Consider the following 13,311-nt stretch of genomic DNA (forward strand, 5'->3'; position numbering starts at 1 on the left):
GTCTGAAAACAGGACGTTAGAGGAGCACTATGTGGTACTTGATGAGAAAAGAAAGGTTCTAGCAACAGAAAGTACATATGAACATATCGAAAATGCAACGCCCAACTACAATACAGTCGATTATGTTTCGGACGAAACTGGATGAGAAGACAAAGGTTCCAGTGACAGACAAGTAGAGATGAACATTTTGCCAATGAACCGTTTTAAGGCTGATCATATTAAGGAAGAACTGAATGATTTTTTTATTGTCTGTCGTGGCATTTGTTTGAGTACAGAATCCCTGCACAAGAAGGGTGCTTCCGAGTCTTTTATTGGTATGCTACATAGGTCATCATGGACCATCCGTTCAAATTTATTTTAAAGGTTTGAGTCACGATGTGACTATAAATCCTAACTCACCCACTCACTCTACTTAATTTTACTTTCTGCCTCGTACATTTGCTGTCTATAACTACAAAGGTTTACGACGATTGCGTGTCTGCACTTCACCAGTTAACGAATATGTAACAAGCATCGTTCAGTTACACAGACTGCATTATATTGAATATTACTAAGGTGCTGTTATTTCTATATTTGTGCATAGTATGAACTGTGTCTACAGAACCTGGTAATATTTTGTGAAATGATTCGTGATGGCCTTTGGTGGTGAAACTTTTATTGAACAGTATATTTGTAAGAAACCTTTGACATTTAAGATACGCCAAAATTGTGATCTGAGGATGTATTGATCAAAATAAAGAGTTTGCAATTTGGTTTAATGACTTTCTTAAGATTGTTGTACCAAGATTTGCAATATGTTTTAACATTGTGTGGTGTGGTGTGGTTATGTGTTGTTACACGTTTCTTATTTCTGTATCCTCTGTTACAATAACTATGCAACTGTGGTACGACAGAGTGCAGAGGTGAATGTTAAAAGCATGACATGTACACGTAGCAAAGCAGTGCAGAAATTGTGTAATTTGTATAGATAGTTTGTACAGTCTGCCTTGCATTAAATCTGATAACAGGTATACCTGGAAACGTTTACCCACATCATGCACAGATGTGACAAATGCTATGTCTCGATAAATGCGTCCACTTCATTTAATTGCTGGTTGCCTGGACATGCATGTTTGTACAGACAGGCAACTGTGAGCTGTTGGTGTAAGTGGGGAGTAGAAACATCTTATATGTGGTGGTGCGGTGCAGCGCGATGCGGTGCTGCGGTTTTGTGTGTAAATTTATGTGCGTAAATGAGCTGTGTGCAAATGTGTCTGCATCTTCTGTTACAATAAGCAAAAAATAAGCAGCCATGATAATTGAAAATATAAAAGTGGATTTTAGACCAGAGTATGTACTCGTAGCAAAGTCGTTTCGTGGCTAAAGAGACCTACAACAGTTGACAGGTTGCTTTTCACAGTCAATAACAAATCACACGTTTACATAGAGCATGCAGACCAGTGACAGACACAATGTTGCGATCATGTTTTCCCCATGTGATATACACAATTTACGTCCTGGTAACCTACACATGTATTGCTGTTCATTGCATTGGACAACTGTGAGCTTTATATGCAAGAGGTAAGTAGAGACAGTGTTCGTCATTTTGCCCTGATCAGCTGTGTGTATATGTGTGAAAGGTCATCCTGTGATTAATACCATTATGTGATTGGTCTTAAGATTCTTTATGTGATAACATTCAGTTATTATCATGCGACTTAGATATAACAAGATGACCATACATAATTACCTGTGCTTTTCTATGATCTAGACCAAATCTTAGTCTATGAAAGCATTTCTTCAAAACATTTGTAATACGTATCTTTTACAAGGACTGTTCCTCTTCTGCTATTTTCACATGTAGAATCAAGGATATTTGACTCAGTTTAGCTTGATTTAAACTTGTGCAGACATTCAGCAAATTGTAAATCATATGTATTTGTATACAAATAGTAAAACCATGAGATTTAGAAGTTGGTGGGGTAATACAAGACGCTTCATATGGACATGCAACTTCTTTATTATTTACACACGACGTTTTTGGGCTAATACTTGTCCTTTCATCAGGGGAAGTGTCAAAAAAAAGGATGCTAAATGTGCACCTGATGAAGGGGCAAGTATTAGCCCAGAAACGTCGTGTGTGAATAATAAAGAAGTTGTACGTCCATATCAAGTGTCTTGTAGTAAAATCATGGTACTGAACTATGTATAACAATACACTATGCACAGTAAATATAACCATATCACTACTTTTTACTATGCAAACAGTCTTGAATGATCATATTAGAAGATGGTGAATGTTAAGTAACTCCAAGAAAGAAAGAAATTACATAGATCACCTCACTCATAAAAATGTTATCACTGTTGTGTCGACCATCATAAAGGATAGATACTTCAATGTGAAAACAGTCAAGGATCGTTTTAACACTGTTAATTTTCATTTAATTAATGTGTTGTTTTTTTAAGAAATTGATTTAATAGATGAATTTTGAATAATATGTTCTGTAGATAGATGTGTTTTAATGATTAGTAGTTTAGATTAGTAACTTAGATTGTTGGTGGTTGTACCCTCTTTTTATATTGTATAGTTATATATAGTTAAAATATTTTAGATTTAAGGACTAGATTTTAATTAATATCTGTGATAATCTAGTTATTTTACTGTCCTTCGTTTACAAAATTTTATAATTTATCTTTAATTGTTAACATATTTATAACTTGATTTAGTCACGATATGGCTGAAATACTGCCGATGTGACTTAAAACCTTAACTCACTCACTTATTCACTGTTGTGTCGAACTTTGATGTGTCAAGATTACGGTTTTCTTAAGGAATAAGCACTGTCCCTTCGGATGCTTTTTGTTCAGCAATGTTCGGTTTTGTCGAATCTCGGATAACTCGAATTATGCATGTTGGCACCTTCGTATTCGACAAAACGGTGTTTGACTGTATGATGTTTATAACTAGAAATAGCAACTTACGTTCTTACTCCATGGGAGCATAAATAAAAAAAACGGCTATACACTATCACTACCAGTACCATTCAGCTGTGTTTGTTAACAGCTTTGCATCTCTCATTCGTCAATGATTAGCCTCTCCTTAAATGACTTTATTTACGATCCGTCCCTAAGAACGTCCATGTTTTATGTACGCGTATTTATTTTGCTATTGCGAGTACAGATATCTTCCTGAATATTTAGATAGGAAGATACCTGCATGTGAGGAAAAACACGAACACTTAATGCAGCATAAACATGTCCTCACGTTGTTACAGTTTCCCGTGTACATAAAATGAAAACCCTCAACATGTTCATATTTTACCAAATGAAATTGTGTACATGAATGTCCAAAAACAGAAAAAAAAATAACACTGTGTATGGAAGCTGCAAATATATATCACCGTCGTGAGTAAATATTGTTTAAAACCACATCAGCAGTATTGCAGTTATTCGCGACTACACCGTCAGTTATAGAAATGTCACAATAAAGAGTTTCTCCATGAGGAAACATGATACACGGCTAGCATATTCATTGAATAAAATTCGAACAATAACACATGACTGGGAGATTGCGGTAATGTCCATTACGGTATTTCATGGTAAAGAGATGAAAAAGTCATGATGAAAGCGTGTCTAAGTTTGTCAATATGGAACTGGTGTATGGGCGTGTCTGTGGATTTTGTGCGGTTCAAACGTGCTTTCACTCCACTAAACTAAATGATGAACACGTTAGTTACTCACCACCAACGTGTTGGCCACACACATTCATTTTTCAAATTCAACATTTTGTTATAGAGGTGATCGCCGTCACATCGTTGAAATATAGAAGAAACAATATCATTAAAACTGGAGCCTTTATTTTCAAAATAAAACATACGCTCATGTTGTTGAAACCAATTCTATCACGCTGTTTCGATATTCAACACTTGTTGTTTACTAAGTAGCTGTGAGATGAGAATTTTTATTTTTGCAAGTAGTCGAACAAAGGCTATTCTAGGTTGCATTGCTTTGCGAATTGTGTTGAGGTGGAGATGTATTTCTTGAGACCTCTTTCGTCCACCTTGACAAAGGTATCTGCTTTTCTCGTAATGTACATGGACACATCTGTACTCATTTAGGAAATAATTGCTTTGAACATATGAAACCAGCAGCGAACCTCGATACTGTTGGTCGCGTACCGATCCGTCGAATTTCTGATTTCAGAGTAGTAAAATGCATTCGACGGATCGGCACTGTGATCGTAGCTATGAATTAGTTATGTTATCAAAACATTGGATCATACCAAAATGAAGACGCAGGGGGTGTTGGATGGTTTGACTCTATGTATTTTTTTGTACTTTTGTACAGTATATATCTTTGCCTACTCATATGATACAAGGAGAAATTGATGCATTAAATATATGTTTGGACTCTATATATATGTTTTTAGTTTTGTACAAAATTGAAATTGATGTATTAAATAAAATGCATTCATAAGGCAAAATATATAGTTCGTGATGTTCAAACTTCTCGAGTAGTAATTTAGACTTGGTGCATAAATCTGGGAGTATACTTATGTAAGTTATACAAAGTCGCACGGTAGAGTCTCTCAATTCTCACATATCTTTGTTATAAAAATTGCTCAAAATAAGGTAAGTTTTTCATTTTGGTTGGCTAGCGGTCCTACAAACTTATAAAAAAAAATGGGTGCTTTGTATATTATTCTGGTAGATACTTTTGTCTGCTCTCCTCATACCTAGGATATACAAGGAGGACATGGAACTCGTCTTCATCTGTGTTTCTACAGAACGGGCAGAGCGCTGCATCAGGGTCAAGGTTTTTAGCCCAATACAAGCCGACCCCTTAATTAATGAACTTAGACTCTCCCAGTGTGTTAACACAGTCTGAAATTCGACCGATTAGCAGGGTTCACACCCATAACCCCTACATGCCACTACCCCTACACTCCAGTACCCCTACAGCTAGTTAAAACAACACCTAGCATTTACCTGTCTGATATAATAGACTAATCCTAAAGAGGGATTAGTGCATGGAGCATAGATGAGATCAAGGGATGCATAAATGTGATTAGTCTTTTGTGGCAAGGAAATTAGTGGTCTCATGATGAAAACAAACCTCAACCCTGAGTAGAAGAAACATACAATTGGAAAAGTGTTGTGATTGCTAAATGTTGTTAAGAAAAGTTGTTATAGTGCACTTTAATGTTACATATATTACAATGTTGAGAAGTTGAGAGAAATAAAACGTGGAGATGATACAGGAAATTGAGATTGTTCCATACAGTATATAAGTGCTGACATGAAACAAACATGGCATCAACATGGCTGGTCTTCGCAATGTTGAGTTTGTTATGTCACGGAGAGGTAGCCGTCAAGTTCTGTTGGATGGATATCTTCACACTAAGAATGTTGAGCGACAGACCTGTGTACACTGGAAGTGTGTGCAGTCAACATGCAAATGAAGAGTCACAACTGTTGGCGATGTGGTAAGAAATACGACTGAACACAATCACCCACCAGAGGATAGCCAGAAGGTCCGGTTTGTCAGCAACCTGAGGAAGAGAGCCAGGGAGGAGTCAATACCGATGCGCACCATCTACAACAACGAGCTTACCAACCTGACTGATGACGAGACACGTACCATGCCCTCCTTTCCATCTGTTAGCAGTGCCCTGTACCGCCACCGCCAGAAGACGATTCCTGTCTTACCACAGACGAGATCAGAAGTCAACCTCCAAGATCCCTGGACGCAGACAGCAGATGGTAGACCATTCCTCCTGTTTGCGGACGGCCATGACGACAAGATCTTGGCCTTCGGAACACAAGAGAGTCTTGAAGCCTTGCAGTCAGCTGACAACCTCTACATGGATGGAACTTTCACAGCCTGTGCTGCACTGTGGAATCAAGTATACATCATCCATGCAAGACGTGGCAGCTCAACATATCCCCTCATCTTCGCCCTTCTTCCGGACCGCCAGACAACAACCTACTCCAGACTCTTCCGATTGCTCAAGGATGAAGTTCAGCAGAGACTCAACAGACCGCTTGATCCTGCCTGCATCCAGACCGATTTTGAGCTAGCAGCAATCCACGCCATAGAAACAGAATTTCCCACTGCTGACGTGAAGGGCTGTTTCTTCAGTTTCTGTCAAGCCATCTGGAGGAAGGTTCAGGATCTTGGACTAGCTGTTGCCTACAAGGAAAACCCCGAAGTCACCAAGTGGATCAGGAGAGCAGCTGGACTACCTCTACTTCCTCAAGCCGCGGATGACACTCCTGACGTCCCAAGAGCTGGCGACTTCAACGACTACATCGTGACAACATGGGTCGACGACACTGCCAGATTTTTTCTTCACCTGTGGAACCACAACTTGACAGCTGGGCCGAGGACAAACAACAACCTGGAAGGATTCCACAACCGTCTGAATCGAGAAATTCCACACAGGCACCCGAACATCTACAGATTTGTAGAAGTCATCAGGAGAGTCGAACACGCCGAGAGAGTGAGGATTGCTCAGATTGACTTTGGTGCTGCGCCAACAAACAGAAAACGAGTGTACAGAGAGATCGACAACCGTCTGTGCAGACTCAAGGAACAGCTTCAGCGTGGACAGAAATCCCCTCTTCAGTTTCCTGACGCCGTCGGCTACCTGCTCAAGCTTGGATAGACTGTAACACTGACACTTGAACACTTGTGATAATGTAATAATGTGGTCTTTCTCTCATCCTAATATGTTGATATGAAACACTTGTGATAATGTGATCTTTTGTTCATCCTTATATGATGATATGAAAACACTGAATGTAAATAGACTGAAAAACTTGACAATTATTGATCTCAATGTGTGATGTATTAAGGTCACACTTTTGATAATGTAATAATTTGGTTTTTCTCTTATCCTGATGTGATATGAGATGAGATGATTAAAACACTGAATGTAAATAGACTGAAAAACTTGACAATTGATCTCAATGATGTGGTACTTTGTGATAACACATGTATTAAAGTCACTTTTAAAATCTGTCTTGTGTCATGTTGTGCATCTTAAGTGGACCAGTCCACTGTATGGAATAGGTAACAGGCAGGAGATTAGTTATGCAACAGACCATAAACTATGTTGTTATAAGCTGTAGGGGTAGTGGCATGTAGGGGTAATGGGAGGTTACCATTAGCAGAGAACCACTCAAGCATGATTCGACGGACGGGCACTGCTGGTTGTTCAAAATTCGACAGATTAGGCCGTAACCCTACTGTTAACTTGTGAACCAGTCAATAGTTATATAATCAGTGCATATTCCATGACAAATATTGTTTGTATTCCGAGCGTCGTCAAAAAGTGAACGTGTTTAATGTTTCATATATTACTTACGTCCACATGTAAAAGTAGACGTAACACTAAAGTACTGTCGGAAATAGAACAAAAACCAACTGTTTTTAGGCTATTACTCTGTATCCCTAAACTGTACATAATTACAAATAGCATATGTCGAAATAACCATCATCGGCCTAACTGAGCGTTCAGTAGGATGCTTAATAGAATATCAAGAAAAGCATGTTTACTCGTAAAATCGGTCAAAACCTAGAAAAAATACAAATAGCTGCTGAAAAATAATAGATCAGAATATAGATGGCAATTAGGTCTCTGAGCCAGGAATGAAGACGGACCGTCGATTCACCTGGCATGAAATGCATGTGCTGCATACAGGCACAAGGGGTCATCTCAAAGATACTTTATGCTTTTTCATGTGCGTTGTATATGTCTCATCTATTGATTAACATCTTACGTTTCCTTCTTCCATAAAGTTTATGTTGAGATATGTAAAGGTGCATGATACCCATAGAAAAGCTTAAATTAGCCATCGTATTAAATGTCTAAAAATATATAGGTGACATGACCACCCGAAGATCGACAGGACTAGATATTATTTGTAAATTGTGATGACATGCCGTTTACTTTCCCAGTTTACTTCTCCTAAAGGATTATATCATCCTTAGCGGATATCTCTATCCCCTAGCCCGACCCCCACCACCGTCTGCGACACCGGCTCCGTCCTGGTTTTGCTTTTGAGACGACCCCTCCGAACCAGTTTCTTTTCATAGTGATAGTGAGACTCCAGGGTACCTTCGTCCTTAATAGTTGCAGTCTTAAAGTTATTATTTTTACGTCAGCTATCGTATATAATGAAGCTAATTTTAATGTCAAAATGGGCATTCAAAAAGTTTCCTTTGTAATACAATATCGTCGCAAACTAATTTGCATAAAGCCATGGTCTGTCACAAATAAGTCGCTTTCGACTTGGAAAATTAACTGCATTGCTCATTTCTGCACTAATCTCTCCTCAGTAATGTCCTGTTTCTACGCTTCCTATCTCCCTACCCATGGGCGGATCCAGGAATTTTGAAGGGGGTGGGTGGGTGAGTGGGTGGGTGGGTGTGTTTCAGGGGGTTCAAACCCCCACATTGGCTCCGCCAACGGAAAAATAGAATCTTCAATGTGGTCTTAAGTCATTTTCAAAAGGGGGTGGGTGGGGTTCGAACCCCCTGAACACCCTTCTGGATCCGCCATTGCTACCAATGAGACTGTAGTTAGGCCGAACTTATTTTAACAGATTTTTCACATTTTCACATATTAACTACATAAATTGTAGATATAAATGCGAAAAAAATAGTTTTTGCCTATTTCGGACAATGCTTTAGGACACAAATCCACTGTCATGTGTTGACAATACTGCAACCCGTCAGTCGACACCCAAGACGCTATCAGACAGAACTTCCTTTCACCCAACCCCCCTAGTTGACAAGGAGTAGGTAACCATTCCTCCATGTATACATGGCCAGTCCGACCCACAGAGGAATAGTAAAACACTACATACTAAATAAATGTTTATCTATTATCTCTGGCTATTCTGGGTTTGCATTTTATCACATTTCCTCAACATTCCAGTAATAATAACAGAAGCATTTATAGCACGTGTCCATAACAAAGTGATGATACCAAAGATGCAAATTAAACAGGCCTCATTAACAAACGCAGATGTTATGTTTATGTACTAGTACCTCATTTGGACCCATCTGTGCAGTCGCAAGTTGCCTCATGAGTATGGCGTGCGTGCAGCTGAGATATCCCAATAAGTCTTACAAAATTGCATTTGTAATCAACTGAGACAACAATGAATGTATATACATTAACTGTTCTGCGCGTCCCACATATACAACCAATTGTATATCAAGTCAGCAGAGAGGATAAAAAATAGGTAACTTCTCTGAACTCTGAGTGTGCATCCATCCAGCCATGGACATGTACCATGTATTACAATATTCCTGCCGGGTAGTATTTTACTGTGACATGGTTTCAGTGAGATCGAGAAACAAGTCGTATTAAATGACCGGGTACGCATAACAAGATCAGCCCATGTGCACATCCAGTAAACCAATGTTTCCAATCAGTAAACTTTAGTGAGATTTTCAGTTAAGAAAGTCGACCCAGATGAAATTAGAAGGAGAAGCATGCCCCGTGTGACTATATATACAAGCATGTTGTCATGTGAAATATGGACAGGGAGCAGAATGAACGCTAATGATTGTTTCGTTGCAGGTTCCATCCCCCGGGAACAAAGCCAAACACAATGGCGTGGTTTTTGACCACGGTGTTGTTTTTCTCCATCACTCGAACACTCACTGGCAGGACATTTTATAGGGTATTTTGGTAGTTGGTATGTAACCATTAGTATGAACTCTGCATCTGGTACTATGTTTCTTGTAGTCCATGACATCATGCATACAACAGTTCTATCTGACACGTCGTATAAGATATGATTAACTGGGACTAAATATTAAGTGGCAGTGAACAAGATGTTCAGGAAAGATGTGCTCAGGAAAGGTGAAACATATTTTTTTCTGATGTTTTTTAAATGTTAAAAGTAGATATAATTGAAAAGCTAAAACCAAGAAATCAGTTTCTTGTTTCTTCATCTCTTCAGCTGCCGAGTGTCACTGCAGCACTGCAGCTGCCTGTGCCGTGTTCCCCTCTACTCCCCGTAGCCAGGTCGACGATCCAGACAGATGTCAGGAAGGATGGTACGGTTCCCATTGCCAGAGACGTGAGTATTGGAATTTTACATTACGTGTATCAATGTGCAAGTTGATCGAACTTATGTCCCGTTTAAATAAAACAATGTCAAGCATTGAAGAAATCCATGTCTGTAGTACTTGCCAAAGTGTTTTCTGCCTAAAACATGTGTCGAAGTCCTTTTAGAACCTATATGTACCTATATATACAAACACATTAAGCAATGACCAAACCTCCCTTTGGGTCGCATGTTACTCTCACTTAGACACGCAGACTAATTACTGATCGCATCCTAGTCAATATGACCAAAGTATAGTTTATGTCCACGGAACTAAGTTAGTGAGTTACAAGTTTACATTATATTGTCTATATTGTAGCCATATGCCGATTGAGTAAACATTAATTATATTTAAATGTCTGTCGATAAAGAACAGTACAACAGCAGGTCACAGTTTATGTATAACACATACCAATTCCATATTAAAACAAATATCATTAAGTATAACTTACAACAGACCACAAGTAGGCAAAGCAAGACCACCCTTCTGCAGACCAAGGAGACTTACAGAGATTCTGCTTCCTACGTGGCAGAAATTATATATCTAGACATAAACATTAAATTATGAAGCATATTCTTAATACTATAATGTATAGAAATATATAGAAATGGTGGTATAGCGGGTTCTTCGTAAAATGCAAAATGCAATCACATTTGAACAAATCCATTTACGTCCTTGTTGAATAGTATCGCAAGACAACGTGTGGAACAAGTTCTTTCCGGTACTATCATATCTTGGAAAGTTAATTCAACTCTACGATTTCTTAAACTTAATGACCTATGACTGTCTATGAATGGGAGGCATAATTTGTAGTGTTCATTTTGTTTTAACGTTCATACGCACCCTGATATATTCCTGAGTCTCAATTCCCTGGTTTATTTGCCACATTGGAGAAGGCCACAGAAAGAACAACAAAATGCTTTAAGAAGTGGTTACAAACCGGAATTGAAATTGCTGAGTAGTATGTTTGTATTAGTTTCTTCTACATGTTTCAATTACGAATTGCGAATATACACGTATAAGCGCAGGTTTCTTGACTATGTGCGCATAATGTTAGAATCAGTTGCTGCAAAGAAAGATAGTCATATCATATTTAGTCCTGTCGAAATGGTATTTGTTTGCTGTAACCCTTTCTCCATATTTGATTCTTGTGATGGAATTTTATAGAGCAGCTACATTAATTGCCGCCGTTATTCCCACTATTGTCTCATGTGGATGATCTTGTACATCGTTTCACTTTCTTCAGGAAATATTGCCTTGGGACGAAGTGCCTCACAGAGTACTACTTACATTGAAAACAGCGTCAGGACAGGGAATACAGAACACCGATACGACGCCAGGTACGGCGTGGATGGCAGAGCTACTACCGACTTCTATAGTAAACCACTGACATGTACAAATACCGCCGAAGGAGATCAACAGCCAACATGGGCTGTGTACCTGAACATCTCAAACACAGACAAGATACAACACGTCAAGCTGTATCTACGTCAGGGCCGTGAGTATGGGTCTCGCAATACAAATCCGTACTCTTTACATAAATGGAACTATCATGTTCAACTAGACATGCACTTTTACTTGTAAATGCAATTTATTACTATGCCTTTTGCTTTTTGCCTGGTGCTGACTCAAATGTAATATTTGATATTTGAAGTAACTATTGTCACATTGAAACCAGTACTGGAGAGAAACAGGGGGATGAAGATATATGTTGGTGGACAGCTGTGCTTCCAGTGGTCAATGGACACATACCCGCCTGCTATAGCTGATGTCAAATGTCAACAAGCACTAACAGGAAACAACCTCACTATTCAGACAAGCGATTATCTCACGGTGTGCGAGGTGCAGATATTTGGTGGGTTAACATAGCCTTATGGGCTTGTGAGCGGCAGATTGTTATTTTAGCGTTGATTTGCACATTAAGTCACTCATTTCAGATGGTGATACTTCTTGGTTTTAATGCTCAATTGTTCGCCTAATATATTTCGCTTGCTTTCTCAGACACTTGATATCGCTATCACAGACAATTTTTCACGTGGCATTTACCAAAGTTCAAATTACACGTAATATAATGGGCATAACACAATCGAAATACATGATACGTGATTTTATACGTGCTGTGCAATGTGGCTTAGAATTCACTTCGGCGTTTGTGTTTGCATATTTTACCAGTGACTTTAAAAAGCAAAGTTATCTGAGAACACAATTAAAAGTTCAGATTTCGAAAGATACATCGATATACGATATATTGTACGTTTCAACCATGAATTAAGAGAGTAGGTATGATCAAAACTCACTGTTAATTCTCACTGAAGGTGTATTTGGACATAATTGTCATCTACATATTATCGCTTACAATGATACAAACTGTTGGACATCTGGACTTCCGACAAAGGAGCCTACTTGACTTTACTTGTCCTTTTCGGGTAATCGAATTTACGATTTTTGTGGAAAAAAGAAGCAAACTTAGTACAAGGGCTTTTTTCCGATGGCTAGGTCGTGCATCTCTTTCAGATTCGATGTTGGAGCTTTAATCGAACTCGAGATGAATGATGCACAGTTTGGTCACACTATGTGTAAATATTCGAACGTTGTCTCCCTTTTCTGTTCAATGCGCACTTTTTTTAAATCACGAAGGCCTTGATGCACCATAAGGGTTAAGACAGTACTGATAGTCTGGGTATGTAGACGCAATAACCACACAGTGGTACCTTTGAAATAAGTCTCACGCAGCATAGTGACGTCATTCCTTTATCAATTGGCACCAGTGACGTCACATTACAAGGAACTGAAGCCACTGAGGCTTTATTATGGTATTAGGACCTTCAGTAAATGTGCAAAATATGGATGGCTGACTGACTGACTGAGTTTAGTTTTACACCGCTTTTAGCAATATTCCAGCAATATCACGGCGGGGGACACCAGAAATGGGCTTAACACATTGTGCCCATGTGGGGAATCGAACCCGGGTCTTCGGCGTGACGAGCCAACGCTTTAACCACTAGGCTACCCCACGGCCCCTAAAATATGGATGGAACTAATGCAAACAATAAATGCAAAATGAACATACCTGTGCATATATATTGTTTTAGTTTTGAAACTAATGCATACATGTTATAATTTTATTGTTGAAATTGATTTTCGAGTAAAGTAGCACTTTAGTAGCCTTACAATCGACTATTAGTTGAGACGATTGATGGCAAA

The 13,311-nt window shown here is 38.8% G+C and overlaps 2 protein-coding genes and 1 long non-coding RNA gene across 4 annotated transcripts in view; all 3 read left to right on the top strand.

Annotated features, from left to right (window-relative positions):
• Window positions 1-13,311, top strand: part of LOC124271282 (receptor-type tyrosine-protein phosphatase mu-like) — a 138,102-nt gene that overhangs the window by 14,576 nt on the left and 110,215 nt on the right. The window lies entirely within an intron of this gene.
• On the top strand, window positions 4,153-4,806 carry LOC124271288. The gene is made up of 3 exons (XR_006896997.1): window positions 4,153-4,238; window positions 4,505-4,509; window positions 4,732-4,806. It is a non-coding gene; the product is annotated as an uncharacterized LOC124271288 (long non-coding RNA).
• LOC124271283 (multiple epidermal growth factor-like domains protein 11) overlaps window positions 9,547-13,311 on the top strand; it is a 30,359-nt gene continuing 26,594 nt past the window's right edge. The window contains exons 1-4 of one of the 2 annotated variants that reach the window (XM_046706389.1): window positions 9,547-9,660; window positions 9,960-10,079; window positions 11,354-11,605; window positions 11,786-11,962. In XM_046706389.1, coding sequence (XP_046562345.1) covers window positions 9,606-9,660; window positions 9,960-10,079; window positions 11,354-11,605; window positions 11,786-11,962 — 604 coding nt within the window. In that variant the 5' untranslated portion in view covers window positions 9,547-9,605. The remainder of the gene's footprint in view (window positions 9,661-9,959; window positions 10,080-11,353; window positions 11,606-11,785; window positions 11,963-13,311) is intronic. The other variant, XM_046706386.1, reaches the window with a different exon arrangement.

The sequence above is a fragment of the Haliotis rubra genome, unplaced genomic scaffold (assembly GCF_003918875.1).
Source record: "Haliotis rubra isolate DU_JTF1 unplaced genomic scaffold, ASM391887v1 Scf1594, whole genome shotgun sequence".
Classification (NCBI taxonomy): Eukaryota; Metazoa; Mollusca; class Gastropoda; order Lepetellida; family Haliotidae; genus Haliotis; species Haliotis rubra.